The sequence below is a fragment of the Octodon degus genome, unplaced genomic scaffold, assembly GCF_000260255.1.
Source record: "Octodon degus isolate 3935 unplaced genomic scaffold, OctDeg1.0 scaffold00022, whole genome shotgun sequence".
In the NCBI taxonomy this organism is placed as follows: Eukaryota; Metazoa; Chordata; class Mammalia; order Rodentia; family Octodontidae; genus Octodon; species Octodon degus.
In genome coordinates this window covers 21,516,988-21,530,355 of record NW_004524598.1, presented here as the reverse complement: position 1 = coordinate 21,530,355, position 13,368 = coordinate 21,516,988, and the positions used below count along the sequence as shown (strand labels likewise).

Here is a 13,368-nt window from a genome sequence, read left to right as displayed (position 1 = left end):
CTCTGTCTCTCTCTCTGTCTCTCTCTCTCTCTCTCTCTCTCTCTCTCTCTCTCTCTCTCTCTCTCTCTCTCTCTCTCTCTCTCTCTCTCTCTCTCCCCTTGATCTTGCTGTGCTGTCCAGATCAGGCTAGAACTCTTGGTCTCAGTTGATTCTCCTGCCTCAGCTTCCCAAGTGCTGGGACCACAAGCTCATGTCACCACAATTGGCTGTTATCTTTATTTTTTCAAAAAATTAATAATCATTTGAATAGTTGTGAAGTGATGCTCACTGTTGGTGATTTGCACTTTGGTGTGTGTGCGGGGTCTCCCTCCGCAGCTCGGGCTCGTAGTGACCCTCCTGTTTTTTGCCTCCCTAGTGCTGGGATTACAGGCCTGCACCACCACGCCCGGACTCCATCGCTGGCTCAGCGTGCCCTGCGGTGGGGTCCACATGGCATGCAGTATCAGGGATCGAACCCTGGCCCCTGCGTTTACCTATCTTGTGCTTTCTACCACCATGCCTGGTTTTGGTGGCCAGCATGGCGTGCCTGGGGTTCCGGGGCAGCATGGCGTGATGTGCCAGGGATGGAACGTGGGTTCTTGTGCTTGCCAGGCAGGCCCTGAGACTGCTGAACTATCTCCCCAAATTGGCACGAGTGTTGTTAATTTTGGTGAAGTCCAGGCATCTTTGGTGGTGGTGTTACTTGTGTTTTCGGTTTCATACTTAAGAACAGTTGCCTAATGGTGTTACAAAGACCCATGCCTACGTCTTCTCTAAGATTTTTGTTGTTTTTTCTCTTACACTCAAGTTTTTAATTACTTTTGAGTTAATTTTTATGCATCATTTGAGACTGTGGTCTGTATTAGCTTGCTAGGGAAACTATAATCGGTTACCATAAACTGTATACCTCAAACAACAAAATTTTATTTTCTCATAGTTTTGGAAAGTTGGGATCAAAATCTCTCCAGGGTTGGTTCCTTGGGAATCAGCCTTTGAGAAAGAATCTGCTCTGTGCCCCTCCCAAGCGGCTGGTAATTTATTGGCAACCTTTGGTGTTCCATGGCTTGTAGAACGTTCTCTTGACCTCTGCCTTCATCTTTGTGTGATGTTGCTCTCTGACTCTTCCTTGTCCAAATTTTCCCTTTTTATAAGGTCGTCCACGCCCTTCCAAGACATGCACTTTACATTAAGTAAGCAAATCCGCAAACATCATTTTCCCAAATAAGGCTGAATCTTGAATACTAGGGAGTGGGAAATCAATGTATGAATTTTTGGGGGTAAGTTGAAATTCAACCTCACACAGGATCCAACTTTATTCTTTTGTATATAAATATACTGTAATATCATTTTGAACATATGTAAAAATATTAGCAGTATAACTTATTAGAAATGGAATTGCTACATCAGGAATTTATATTTTAAAAATTTTGATGGGTATACAATTTTTTTTAGAGGTTGTACAATTTATTCTCTATGTGTATATGAGTACCTATTGACCACATTGTTCTAACTGTGCTTTTGAACTTTTTCTCATTTACCAATCTCATAGGAGAGAAGCAACATTTCCAAGTAGTTTTAATTTACATTCCTTAAGAGAGAAATGGAATATCTTTTCAAGTGATTAAGAGGTATTATATTTTCTTTTCAGTGAACTATTCATCTTAGTTCTTTTTTTCTAATTGGATTATATGCTTTCTCCCTAAGTTTAAGGAATGGTTGATATGTTGAGGATAGGATCTCAGTATATTTTTATTATTTGTCCCTTTTTTGCTTTTGCAATTCATAAATAATTTTAATTTTAATAAAGTTTATCTTATTATGTATAACTTCAGGGTTTGTAAAATACTTAGCATAAATTTTTCTGCCTATGAAATTATATAAAAATTAAAATTCTGTCCTGTTTTCTTTTAGTTTTTTTGTGCTTTCCTTTAAAATATTTAATCAGTTTGGAATTTATTTTTGATGAAGGACATGAGGTAAAAATTCAGATTTAGTTTCTTGTTCTTTGCTTATTTTATGACTGAATAAATAATCTGTGGTGTTCTCACGTAGAACAGCGTGCTTACCGCGTCCCTCGGCTCCATACTCGTGTGGCCTTCCTTCTGGAAACAGTTCCTTTGCTTCCCTGGCTCAGTGAGCTCTGTTATTACAGTCTAACTCTGGTTTTAAAACAGGTAGTTTGGTACCTGGAAGAAGATATTTTTACTTTCATTTTTGAAATTTTGCTTTGTGGCTTTTCTTTCTTTCTCTCCCTCTTTCTCTCTGTCTTTCTCTCTCTGCAGTACCAGGGACCGAACTCAGGCCCTTGTGCTTGCCAGGCCGGCACTTATGCTGCTGAGCTATCTCCCCAGCCCACTTATTTAACTTTCAAACTATCTGGTCTAATTTAAATAAAGAGTCTATTCATATTTTTATTGGAATTGCACTGAAGCTCCTGTTTAACTTAGAGAGAGTATGATGATCATTCCTTCTATTATTTAGTTTCCTTATCTAACTTTTAAACAATTTATTAGACTATTCAGCAATATTTCAAAGTTTTCTTCAGTTTTTTAGCTTGAATTTGTGTTGTCAGTTTTATTTACAGATATTGTACCTTTTATGTCTGTATTATGTTAATATTTCCTCTACGTTACTCTTTAACCTACAGGTCTAATGTAGTCTTTTACACTTACTTTTTATGGCATCTATATTTTAGGACATTCTTCCACTTAGTGACATGTCACAAAGGTTGTCATGGGTTGTGTTAATGCTCCTTCTCTTCCTCACATGCCTCTGATCTCCTCCTTCTTTTTTTGGTTTTTCAAGGCAGAGGCTCACTATGTGTTCCTGGCTGGCCTTGAACTTGCTCCATCCTCCTGCCTCAGCCTGCCGGGTGCTGGGGACCAGGAGTGTGCCGTCACAACCAGCTCTGCTCCTCACTCCCGCTTCCTCCTCATACTCGGGTGAACACATCTCTTCTTTCGTGACCTTCACGAAAGATCTACCTCCTGGGAAGATGGCAAGCAGGATCATTTTCCTCCTCAGTTCTGAGTGGGCTTCTAGTCGGGCAGGGTGGTCCCAGTCACTCTGGAAGTGAGGCAGGGGGTCAGTGAAGCCCATGAGACCCAACCATCTGGGCAGCATAGAAGACTGCAGCTCACAAAAATAAGAAGTGAGTTGTCTGTGCACCATCTAGACCAGGGCTGTCCTCCTGTACAGAAAAAATTGTGCTGTGGCGTCCATAGGATTTGGGATCGCTTCTCTTCTCACTGACATCAGTGGCCAGGAGATGGGGTTGGTAGGACTGCCTTTCATTGGTCATCAGAGAAATCCGATGGCCTCGAGTGGCGGTCATTTCTTCCCACATGTTGACTGAGCCAGTGTGTGCGCCGTCAGCCATCAAGTAGGAAGAGAAAGAGACAGTGACGTTTGTAGGTGAAGAAAATGTAGACTGGTGAGCCAGAGATATGACAACAAAGAGCCTGACTTGCCCTGCTGTCGTGTCGTGGCCACCTCCACTTGGCCTCTCGGGAGAATGCTACCTTTGCAGGACTGGCTAAAGTGACATTTTAGAATTTAGAACAGAAGGAATTTCCAAAGGTTGCTTTTCTGGCTTATGGCAATAGAGCATCACTCTTGTGTTTTATTCTTAAAGGTCTCGAGGATGGATTCATACTTTTTCTAGCCCCAGTTGCTAGTTTTCTCTCTCTGTAGGGTAATTAGTGTTTCCATTCAGTTCTTTTCTCCAATTTGACTATGGCTGTCACTAGAGAGCTTTACGTTATGCTTTCATTTCTTTTTTTGTGGATAATTATTTCTTGTACGCCTATCTGGGTGCAGGTCCTGTATGAAAATGCTACTTTTGTTGCAGGAGGGCTCTGGGCCACCATCTGGGGCTCTAGTTTGGAAAGTGTCAGCCTTGTGTTCTTCGGATCTCAGCCTTGTGTGATCAATGTCACTACAAGAACTTCACGAAGAATTCAATGCAAAATTCCTCCCAGGGTAAGTGGATTCCTCTGACAACGTCTTTCTATGTGGGTGGGCAACCCTTAGTAACATAAAATTTTCAGCAGATCACTTCAGAGGACTGAATTAAATGAGATGAACTTCTCATGAGACAGTGTGCTTTTATTGTATGCATAGTCTGTTCTGCTATGAAGAGAAAGCTGACTGTACCTGCGGGGCTTGCAATTAGCGCAAGTTGATTCATTCAAAAGCAAAGCAACCCAGTCAGTCTTTCTTAGTCAGCTTGTTTGTTGCTAGGACCAAATACCTGACATACATGAGCTAGAAGAGAAGAGAATTATTTTTGCTCATGGTTTTAGCCTGTGGTTGGCGGGCTCTAAACCATAGACATCAAGGTAGAGGGGCTGGCAGAGTAGGGCCATTTACCTCATGGTGACCAGAAGCAGAGAAAGAGCAAATGGAGTGGGAGAGAAAAGAGGCTGGGGACAGGCCCTTCCAGCTCGTGCCCCAGGACCCGCTCCCCCACCAGGACCCCACCGGCTAGTGGTCTATCCAGCTAGCAACTCACCAGTGACTCAACCCATTGATAAGTGTAGCTCCCACTGATCCAGTCGCCTTCTAAAAGCCCCATCTCTGAGTGTGTTAGACCTCTGGAGCCATTTTATTTATTTTATTTTTTAAAGAATACAAAAGATGTTAAAAAAATTAGAAATGATACGAAATTTCATTAAACAAAGTCATAGGAATTAGACAATGGTTGTTGTATTGCATAATGTTATCTTCAAATTAGTTGTTTAGATTGCCAAATATAAACCTGAAAAACTGGTAAAAAAAAAAAAAGTTATAAGAAGTTAAAAAGAAGAAAAAAAAAAGCATTAACTGCTCCTTTAGTAGACCAGCAGAAATCAGTAGTACAATTACCCAAACTATCCTTCTATATATACACATAAATATATCATTTTCCCTTCTTTCTTTTGTCCTTTTCCTCATTCCAGATTTTTTCTTCTCATCAAACTCATTTTTCCCCTCTCACAGTATCTGTTGTAGCTTTCAGATTTTATTTACTCTTTCAGGTTCTCACGTTAGTGAGACAATGCAATGTTTGCACATGTGGGTCTGATTTATTTCACTTACCAGTGCAGCCTCTAGCTGCATCCATTTACCTATGAAAGCCACGAATGTATCCTTTTCTTATAGCTGAGTAATATTTCATTATGTAAAAATACTACATCTTTTTTTACCCATTCCTCAATTGATGGGCATTTGGGTTGTTTCTAAGATTTAGCCATGATAAATTGCGTTGCTATAAACTTGGGTGCACATATATTTCTGTGGTATGATGTTTTCAGGTCTTTGGGAAAAGTACCTTGGAGGAGACTAGCAGGCTTAAATGGGAACTCCAACCCCAGTTTTTTGAGGAGGCTTCACATTGATTTCCATAGTGGTTTTACCAGCCTGCCTTCCCCCCAACAGTGGAGAAGGGCTCCTTTTGCCCCACAGCCCCTCCAGCATTTGTTGTTGGCTGACATCTTGACGATGGTTATTCTTTCTGGCATAATATAGTATGTATCTCAGCATTATTTTAATTTGCATCTCTTGAATGACTAATGATGTTGAACATTTTTTCATATATTTATTTGTCATTTGTATTTCTTCATTTGTGAAATGTATATTCATCTCAGATGCCCATTTTTCGATTGGGTCTTTGAATTTTGGAGTCATAAGTTTTTAAAATTCTTTATATGTTCTGCATAAAAGCCCTTTGTCTGAGGGAGAGTTGGGTATAATTTTTTTTCCCATTTAGTGGGTTTTCTTTTTACTCGTGTTGATTTATTTTGCTGTGCAGAAACTTTTCAAAAAGATGAAATCCCAATTGTTTATTCTTTGAAGTGTTTCTGGTGCACTTTGGTTTGTGCTCATTAGCTCCCTACCTACTCCCATGTCTTTAAGATTTCCACCCATTGGGCTGGGCAGCTAGCTCAGCGGTCTAAGTGCCTGCCTATAAGCACAAAGACCTGTGTTCAGTCCCTGGTACTGCGTGTCATGCTGGCCCCAGAGCCCCAGGTGTACTGTGTTGGCCACTGAAACCAGGCATGGTGGCACATGCCTGTAATCCAGCACTGGGGAGACTGAGACAGGAGGATTGCTATGAATCTCAGCTGTGTAGCAAGACCCTGTACCAAATTAAATAAATCATAAAAGAGATTTTCACCTACTTTCTCCTCCAGTAGGTTTAATGTTTCAGTTTCAATATTTAGATCTTTGATCCATTTTGATTGTAGTTGTGTGCATGGTGATAACTGGGTCTAGTTTTAGCCTTTGACATATGGAAAGCCAGTTTTTCTGGCCCTGTTTGTTAAAGAGGGTATCTTTCTTCCAGTGAATGTGTTTGGCTCCTTTGTCAAAGATAAAGTGGCTGAATGCATTTGTAGTTGTGTCTGCATCCTCTGGTCTGTTCCATTGATCCTCAGGCCGTTTTTTTTAAACCAGTACCATGCTGATTTCTTCACTGGCTTTGTAGTATAATTTCAAGACAGGGACTGTGATGCCTCCTGCCTTTTCTTAGCTGCCCAGGATTACCTTTGCTTTCTAGATCTCTACTGGTTCCAGATGGATTTTAGGGATGTTTTCTCTAGATCTGTGCAGTCCACTCTGGCAACATTTAAGATCACAGAACTTGACACCGTCCTAGTCCATACTTTCAGTACGTATTAACACCACAGCACATGCAGATTCACCTAGTACATATTTTGGTGGTGGGTTAAAAAACTTTCTTTCTTGAGCCAATGAAAACTTCCAACAGCAATTTAGTTTTCTGGCATGGATGTTAAGGATGGGATTTAGAAAATTCTAGAATATTTGATTTTTTTTGAAATAACTTTCTAGCAATTCTTTAATACTCCATTTTTTCCTTCAAGGCAATCCTTTCATAGGATGAGGTCACACACACCTGTAATCTCAGCACTTGGGGGCTCAGGCGAGAGGATCCAAGAGAGTTCGGGGCCAGCCTAGGCTACCTAGTGGGTTCAAGGCTGCCTGTACTGCATAGTGAGACTCTGTCTCAACAGACAAAGTCTCTGAGTTCTCTTTCTCCTCTCTGTCCTGTGACACTGAAGACTTGAGCCGGTCCCCTCCCTGGTGCACTGGTAGCGCCCGGCTTAGGAGAAAGTTGCACACTGAACTAGAGGTCCCTTGGAACGCAGGGACCTCAGAATGCCTCCTGATCCTGGTCCTTCAACTTTATCTCATTTACTTTTCCTGAAATATTATGAAAAGCTGGCTTTTCTGCATAAGCCACAAGCAATTACAGTCTGTAGTTGCACTATAATATGTGTAAATGTTCCTTATTATTGAGCATTTAGATGATTTCTGGATTTTCCTTTTGTAAAGAACAATTTGTACTTGTATATACTAGATCTTAAGTCTTTTCTTTCCATACTCCCTTCCCCTCCCTTCAACCCCTCCTTCCCTGCCCGTGCACAAATCTTTGTTTCTACCTCGTTCCTTCCATTCATCCTTCCCCGACCTCCTCCCTTACTCCCCTTGCCCTCTTGCTCCTTCCCATGCTCCTCCTTCCCCGTATCTCTCCTCTGTCGCCCTCCCTATTTGTCCTTAGCATCTTTCACACAGGAGAATCAACACTGCATTTAAACTTGTGTGTCCTATTTATTTCACTTAAGATTACGATTGCAGGGTGCTCCCATTTTCCTGCCAATGGCTCATGTTCGTTCTTCTTTGTGGCAGACCAATTCTACCCTGCTTCTGAATACCCCGTTGTCTATACCCGTTCATCTATCGATGGGCATATGGTGTGTTTGCGAGATTTAGCTATGACAAATTGTGCTGCTACAAACATGAGCATGCATGTGTTGCTGTTGTGTGATGATTTGAAAGGCCCCAATATCAGTCAATGAAATTGAAGAAGTACTTTGAAAAACTATCTTTTTTTCTTAGCATGTCTTTTCTTACCGTAGAAATTCACCACCTTGTGAAAAACATTTCAGCATGTAAGTTGCTCTCTTCCTTGCAGCTGTTTTTCTGCTTCAGTCTAGGTTGGTTATTTTCTAAATTTATTCTACAAATTCCATCTCAGTACTTCTCTTAATTGTATATAGGTGTGTATTCACTGTTCTTTGGGGTGTGTATATTCTTCTTTTCTATTGTTATTTATCAGTGAGAGTATAATCTTCAGAAACATTCTACAAAAGACAATGTGGGAGGGAACTTTTTGAGTGTTTGTATGTCTGAAAGTACCCTTATACTTGGCTGGTAGTTTAGCTAGGTATAGACATTGATTTGAACTTGCCTTTTATGTTCAAAAGCAACTGGTGTGATAATTGCAGATGACCCCTGTTTGCCTTTTAGCAGATCCTTCTGCATCTGTTCAACACAGCAATTCCCTAACTTAAGTGCTACATGTGTGTGAAATTTGAAAGTCACAAATAGAACCTTTTTATCAACTCACTTTATACGGACTTCGCTTTCCTAAAGTAAAACTAAATTTGATCTTAAAAATTTATTTTTTGAAGTGAGGAGGAGGAAGAGAAGGCAAGAAGGAAAAGGAAAGAAGGGACAAGTAAAAAAAAAATGAGAAAAGAATAAAAAGGAAACCAAGCTTTTGCAAATGGGCAGAGGAGGATGGGTTAAAGGGAGCACAGGGGAACAGGAAAAAATCAAGTTATATAACGTACAGGTACAAATTCTCTATGGTGGAGTGATCATTATGTGTATCTAAAATGTTCCAATAAAATCTGATTAAAAAGAAGAATCCCCATGAGTTTGGGGCGGGCTTGGATTATGTACTGAGACCTTCTCAAAAATGAATAAAGAAATATTAGAATATAACAGCACAACAATTGGTTTTCCAGGGGCTGGAAGGCTCCGTGGTGACTGTGACCGTGTTCACCTTGGGTCACTCTGCAGTTCTGCCTGGAGCATTTGCGTATGATTCTTCTCTAAACCCGGTGATCGTGTCCCTGAGCGGAAACAGCAGCAGTGTAGCAGGTAAAACACGAGGCTGCTTGCTCTGTTTTGATTTTCGAACAGTGATCCTAGAAAACCTCAGTCAATAGCTTATACTTTCGATTGTATTTTGAATAGATTTTTTTTTTTCTGAACACCAGGACACTTTTTTCATGTAAGCTATCTTTGAACTATTTTTATGTCTGTTGTTTTCTCTGTAAAATTTGGACTGCTTCCATTCTGAAAATTATGTGGGAAATGGAAGACAATTTAATAAATATTTTTGAATATATTTTGTATATGCTGACAATAGCATAGATACATAATAGGGCTTAATCCTAACACAAATTTATGGGATCAACAGCTTCAGTTTATAGTTCAGAAACCTAAGAAATAGAAGCAGTAACAATTTTTTTTTTCTAAAATACTATCTTTACCAAGTAATAGAACTAAGATCTGGACACAAACAGTCTGTTTGGAGATCCCTAGCATTTAGGCTCTTATGGTTAAATAGTTTTTTGGTAGAAGGCTCTATTGTAGTGATTATTTAATACAGTAAGAGAATAAGATGCTCTAAATTAAGAATAAGCTTTTCTGTGTCTAAAAAAAGACCTTTTAGCCTCCACTACATGAAATAGTTTAATCTATATATAATGATCTAGGTGATATGATAGGATGGAAGTATAACAATTTCCTGCCAAGACATAACAGTGTAGATTTGGAAAAGTAGCAGAGAAAATGCATTTTAGGCTAACTGAGCACCAGATAATAGAGCTGATGGCTGCCCTAACTGAGGGCTCATCGTAAAAAAGACCACTGTATTTCCCAAAGAAAAAGCTTCAGTTCAATTTTTCTGGTACTGTTTTCATTTTCCATAGCTGATGAGTACATAAATAAAAGGAAATGTCCTTTAACTTCTCCGTATTATTCCACTCAGGCAGTGCAGAAGAAGAATTTGCTGCGTCAGGAGGCCAAAGTGTGTAAAATTCCCCAGCGGTGTAGATTCTTCTAGGGAGGGAGGAGAAAGCTTCATGGTGTATTTAGATTTCAGTGATTTCAGCTTTTAATAAAGATTTCTACCCATAATGGAAGAATAAATAAACTATATCAGTGCCTAAAAGCTACCTAGGGCTAGCTTGACAAGTGACAAGAAGGAGTTCAAGCTATTGATGCACACAATGTAATGCATTCTTCGTAGAGCTTCGCTTTTACTTAAATGTTCCTGGTCAGGACAAAGAACATCTCCTAAATGCTGCCAAGTGTGGTTGACTTTCGGGAAAGGTCCTTGAGGTGAGGCGCTGCACGTCACCCTGCGCAGGGTGGAGACTCTGACACCAAGAGGAATGGGAGGAAGACGGGGCAGGAGAGGAAGAAGGGCCTGATGTACAGTACGACTAGAGCGAGGTTCTGTAATGAGAACGAATTGGCTCTGAACAAATCCCAGCTTAACCACTTGTTCATGAAAAACATTGAAATGTTAAATTAGCAGTTTATTCAAGCAAAGAATGCTTTGTGAATTTAGAAACCCTGTGAGTCAGAAGAACTTCATGAAGCTCCGCTCTCCAGAGTGGGCAGGAAGCATGTACAGACAAAGTGATGTTCAGAAAGAGAGACAAAGTGATGTTCAGAAAGTGCTTGGTTGGTGGAAGGCTGAGGCAGGAGGATCAGTCTGTGCTTCAGGCCAGCCTGGGCTACACAGTGAGAGCCTATGTCAGAACACCCAAACCTAAAGCCGAGAGAGAGAGAGAGAGAGAGAGAGAGAGAGAGAGAGAGAGAGAGAAGAAAGACAGCAGCTTGGTCAGTTATATCTAGATATTTGCCATATATGAGCATGGTTTTATCACTTCACAGCCTGTAATTGGCTGCAGTTCTGCTTCCCTGATTGGCTGAGACTAAGCTAGGTGCTGTGTGCTCGCTGCTGAGTTATGGCTCATGTCTATGCCTAGGGACTCAGGTGCAGAGGGAGCTGCAGGTCAAATTTTGTTCAACTCCCATGTAGCCCTAGCCTTCCAAACAGAGTGAGGAGATGCAAGGAAGAGGATGAGGAAGTAAGGAAGAAAATAAAGTCAATGGGGAGTTCTTTGTATTCTGCAACGTCTCTTCTATCCCAGGATGCCTAAGTTAATTCTTAGGCCAAGTGGCACAGGACACACTACTGCCATCTTGCGTATGAAAACTCTGAGGCTTTCAGGTCCAAAGTAAGTTCCTCAGAGTCCCAGAGGTGGTTACGGGACAGAGCGAAGGTTTGATGCCAAGTCACAATACTCTCACCGATGCACAGCGCCCTCCTTTGGCTTTTCTCTTTCATACGGCCCCTCTCTGCTGTCTATCTAATGGACCACCCCTCGCAGAGACGCCAGTGTGGCCGTGGTCCTAAAGTGTTCAAAGGCAGAGGAACATCCGGGCACTTTGCCCTGAGCTGCGTGCTGAGACCCAGGGAAGGCAAGCGCATTGCCTCTGACCTTCATTAGCACTTGTCAGCAGAACAGAGCCCGCATACCCTTGTATTTTTATTTTGTCTTCTAGACTGAAAGAATAGCTTTGATTATATCTTTGCTTTACTTAGAGGCCTTTGGAACTGTCCCTATGCCCTGAATTTAGTAGAAACCTTTCAGAATTAGCTGTTCTCCTGCTAAGCCACAGAAGCACCACAAGGGACCGATGCCCAGAGAGCCCCTCCCTGTACCTATGAGTACCTTGTCGTCCAGAAAGGAACCAAATTCTCTTTCCCAGCCACTAGATAATTAAGTGAAAAGGTACAAGATATTGGACAAAATTATGAAAGTTTATAAGTTGAATTCTAAGTTCCAGTTTCTCTTGGGCTTTATCTTCCAAGGTGAAGTCCAGGTGCGTCTTGGCTTTACCATAAAGCCCTTCCTGACTTTCGGAATGTGTTCACCTGGAACACCCCGCTGCTGGAGTTTCCTCTGTTCATGTGTTTTCTGTTTGTGTGATGTTCTCTCCCTCTCTCCTAACTTTGAGTTCTCCTTGAGGGCCTGCTCTGTGTGATTTTTGCCCCCTGCAGCATCTTCCCCTTGGGACTCAGTAAGTATCTGAGTCCAAAGCAGTTGAATTTCATTGTTCAGACTGCACACAGAATTTTAGTAGAGTTGCTAACGACACTGAAAGCTGCTGAACTAAGAGGCAGACAATTGCACCTGGGCCTTGGCTCTGCATTAGCTAGGCATGAGCCTCAGCTGCTCGCCTCACTGTCCTCAACCGAAAATGCCAGCCATGTTATGTGGCCCGTGTGTCCATCGGGAAAGGGAGGGTCGGATGGGAGAGTGTGTGTGGACGCGCTCCCCCCACTGAGAACTGTGACACACACATAGCACTGTTGTGTGGCCTAACGCACAGCAGTTACACTGTAGACTTTTGTGGGTAGAAAGTGGATGTTTAAAAAAGAGATACAGAGATTTTCTTGTTATGAAGGCCGTTAGGCTTGTGAACTATTTCTTAATTTGCCTTTACATAGATGTGTGCAATTGCCCTGATGATTTTGCTTTTTAGTTTTTTGTTTTTTGTTTTTTTTTTTTTTTGGAAATCAAACTCAGGACCTTGTGATTGCTAAGCAGGGGCTTGTGCTGCTGAGCTATGGCCCTGGCCTGTTTTGCTTTTTTATGTCATTGGGGTTTTAGGTTATAGTTCTGTTAAAAGAATTGTTAGAAATTCATTAAAATTGGGGCTGTGGAGATAGCTCAGCGGCATGAGTGCCTGCCTGGCAAGTGCAAGGTCCTGAGTTTGATCCCCAGTACTGTAACATGCCATGCTGGCCCTAGAACCAGGTGTGGTAGTGCACGCCTGTAATCCCAGTGCTGGGAGGCTGAAATAGGAGGACCACTATGAGTCTGAGCTGCATAGTGAGACCCTGTGTAAAAAAAAAAATAAATTTCATTAAAATTAAGTTGGTATTAGAATTCTTAGAGTGTTCTGTGCATATGCATTATGGCCATGAGTTTAACCCTAAAGACAGCGTTAGCCTTGCATGGTGACTGAGGGCTCACACCCGCATCACAGGCACCGACAGGCTTTCATCTTTGCAGGAGGTGAGGCGCTTTTCATTGGACTGAAGCTTCTGGGAAACTACGCAGATCTGGCTGTGGAGGTCCATGTCTGGGATACCTCGGTTCAGGTCCACGCGTGGACAGCGCAGGGCCTGTGGGTGGTGCTGCCCCCCCTGCCCGCCGGCCTGCACGCACTGTCGGTCTCCATCAATGGCATCAGCATTCTCTCGCAAGGGTAAAGTGGGTGCTTGCCGCTGGTCGTGTGTCTGCTTGACGGCCCGGTCTGGTGCCTTCGCTAGGGAACTTTCTTTTGAGTTAGTCCTTCTCTTTTTTCTTTGGAAATGGTGGGATGAAGACACAAAGGTCATGATATTTGAACAGATCCTGGAAATCCTACAGAGCTCATCGTGAGATGGCGATAGAGAGGTGTTTTGGTTTGCTAGTTGGCGAAGGGTTTTTTTCTGGAGCTTGGTTGGGG

At 41.9% G+C, this 13,368-nt stretch overlaps 1 protein-coding gene across 1 annotated transcript in view; it reads left to right on the top strand.

Moving 5' to 3' along the window:
- Pkhd1 (PKHD1, fibrocystin/polyductin) overlaps positions 1-13,368 on the top strand; it is a 503,959-nt gene that overhangs the window by 59,684 nt on the left and 430,907 nt on the right. Inside the window, 2 exon segments of the mRNA XM_023712007.1 lie at positions 8,793-8,928; positions 12,930-13,150. Coding sequence (XP_023567775.1) covers positions 8,793-8,928; positions 12,930-13,150 — 357 coding nt within the window.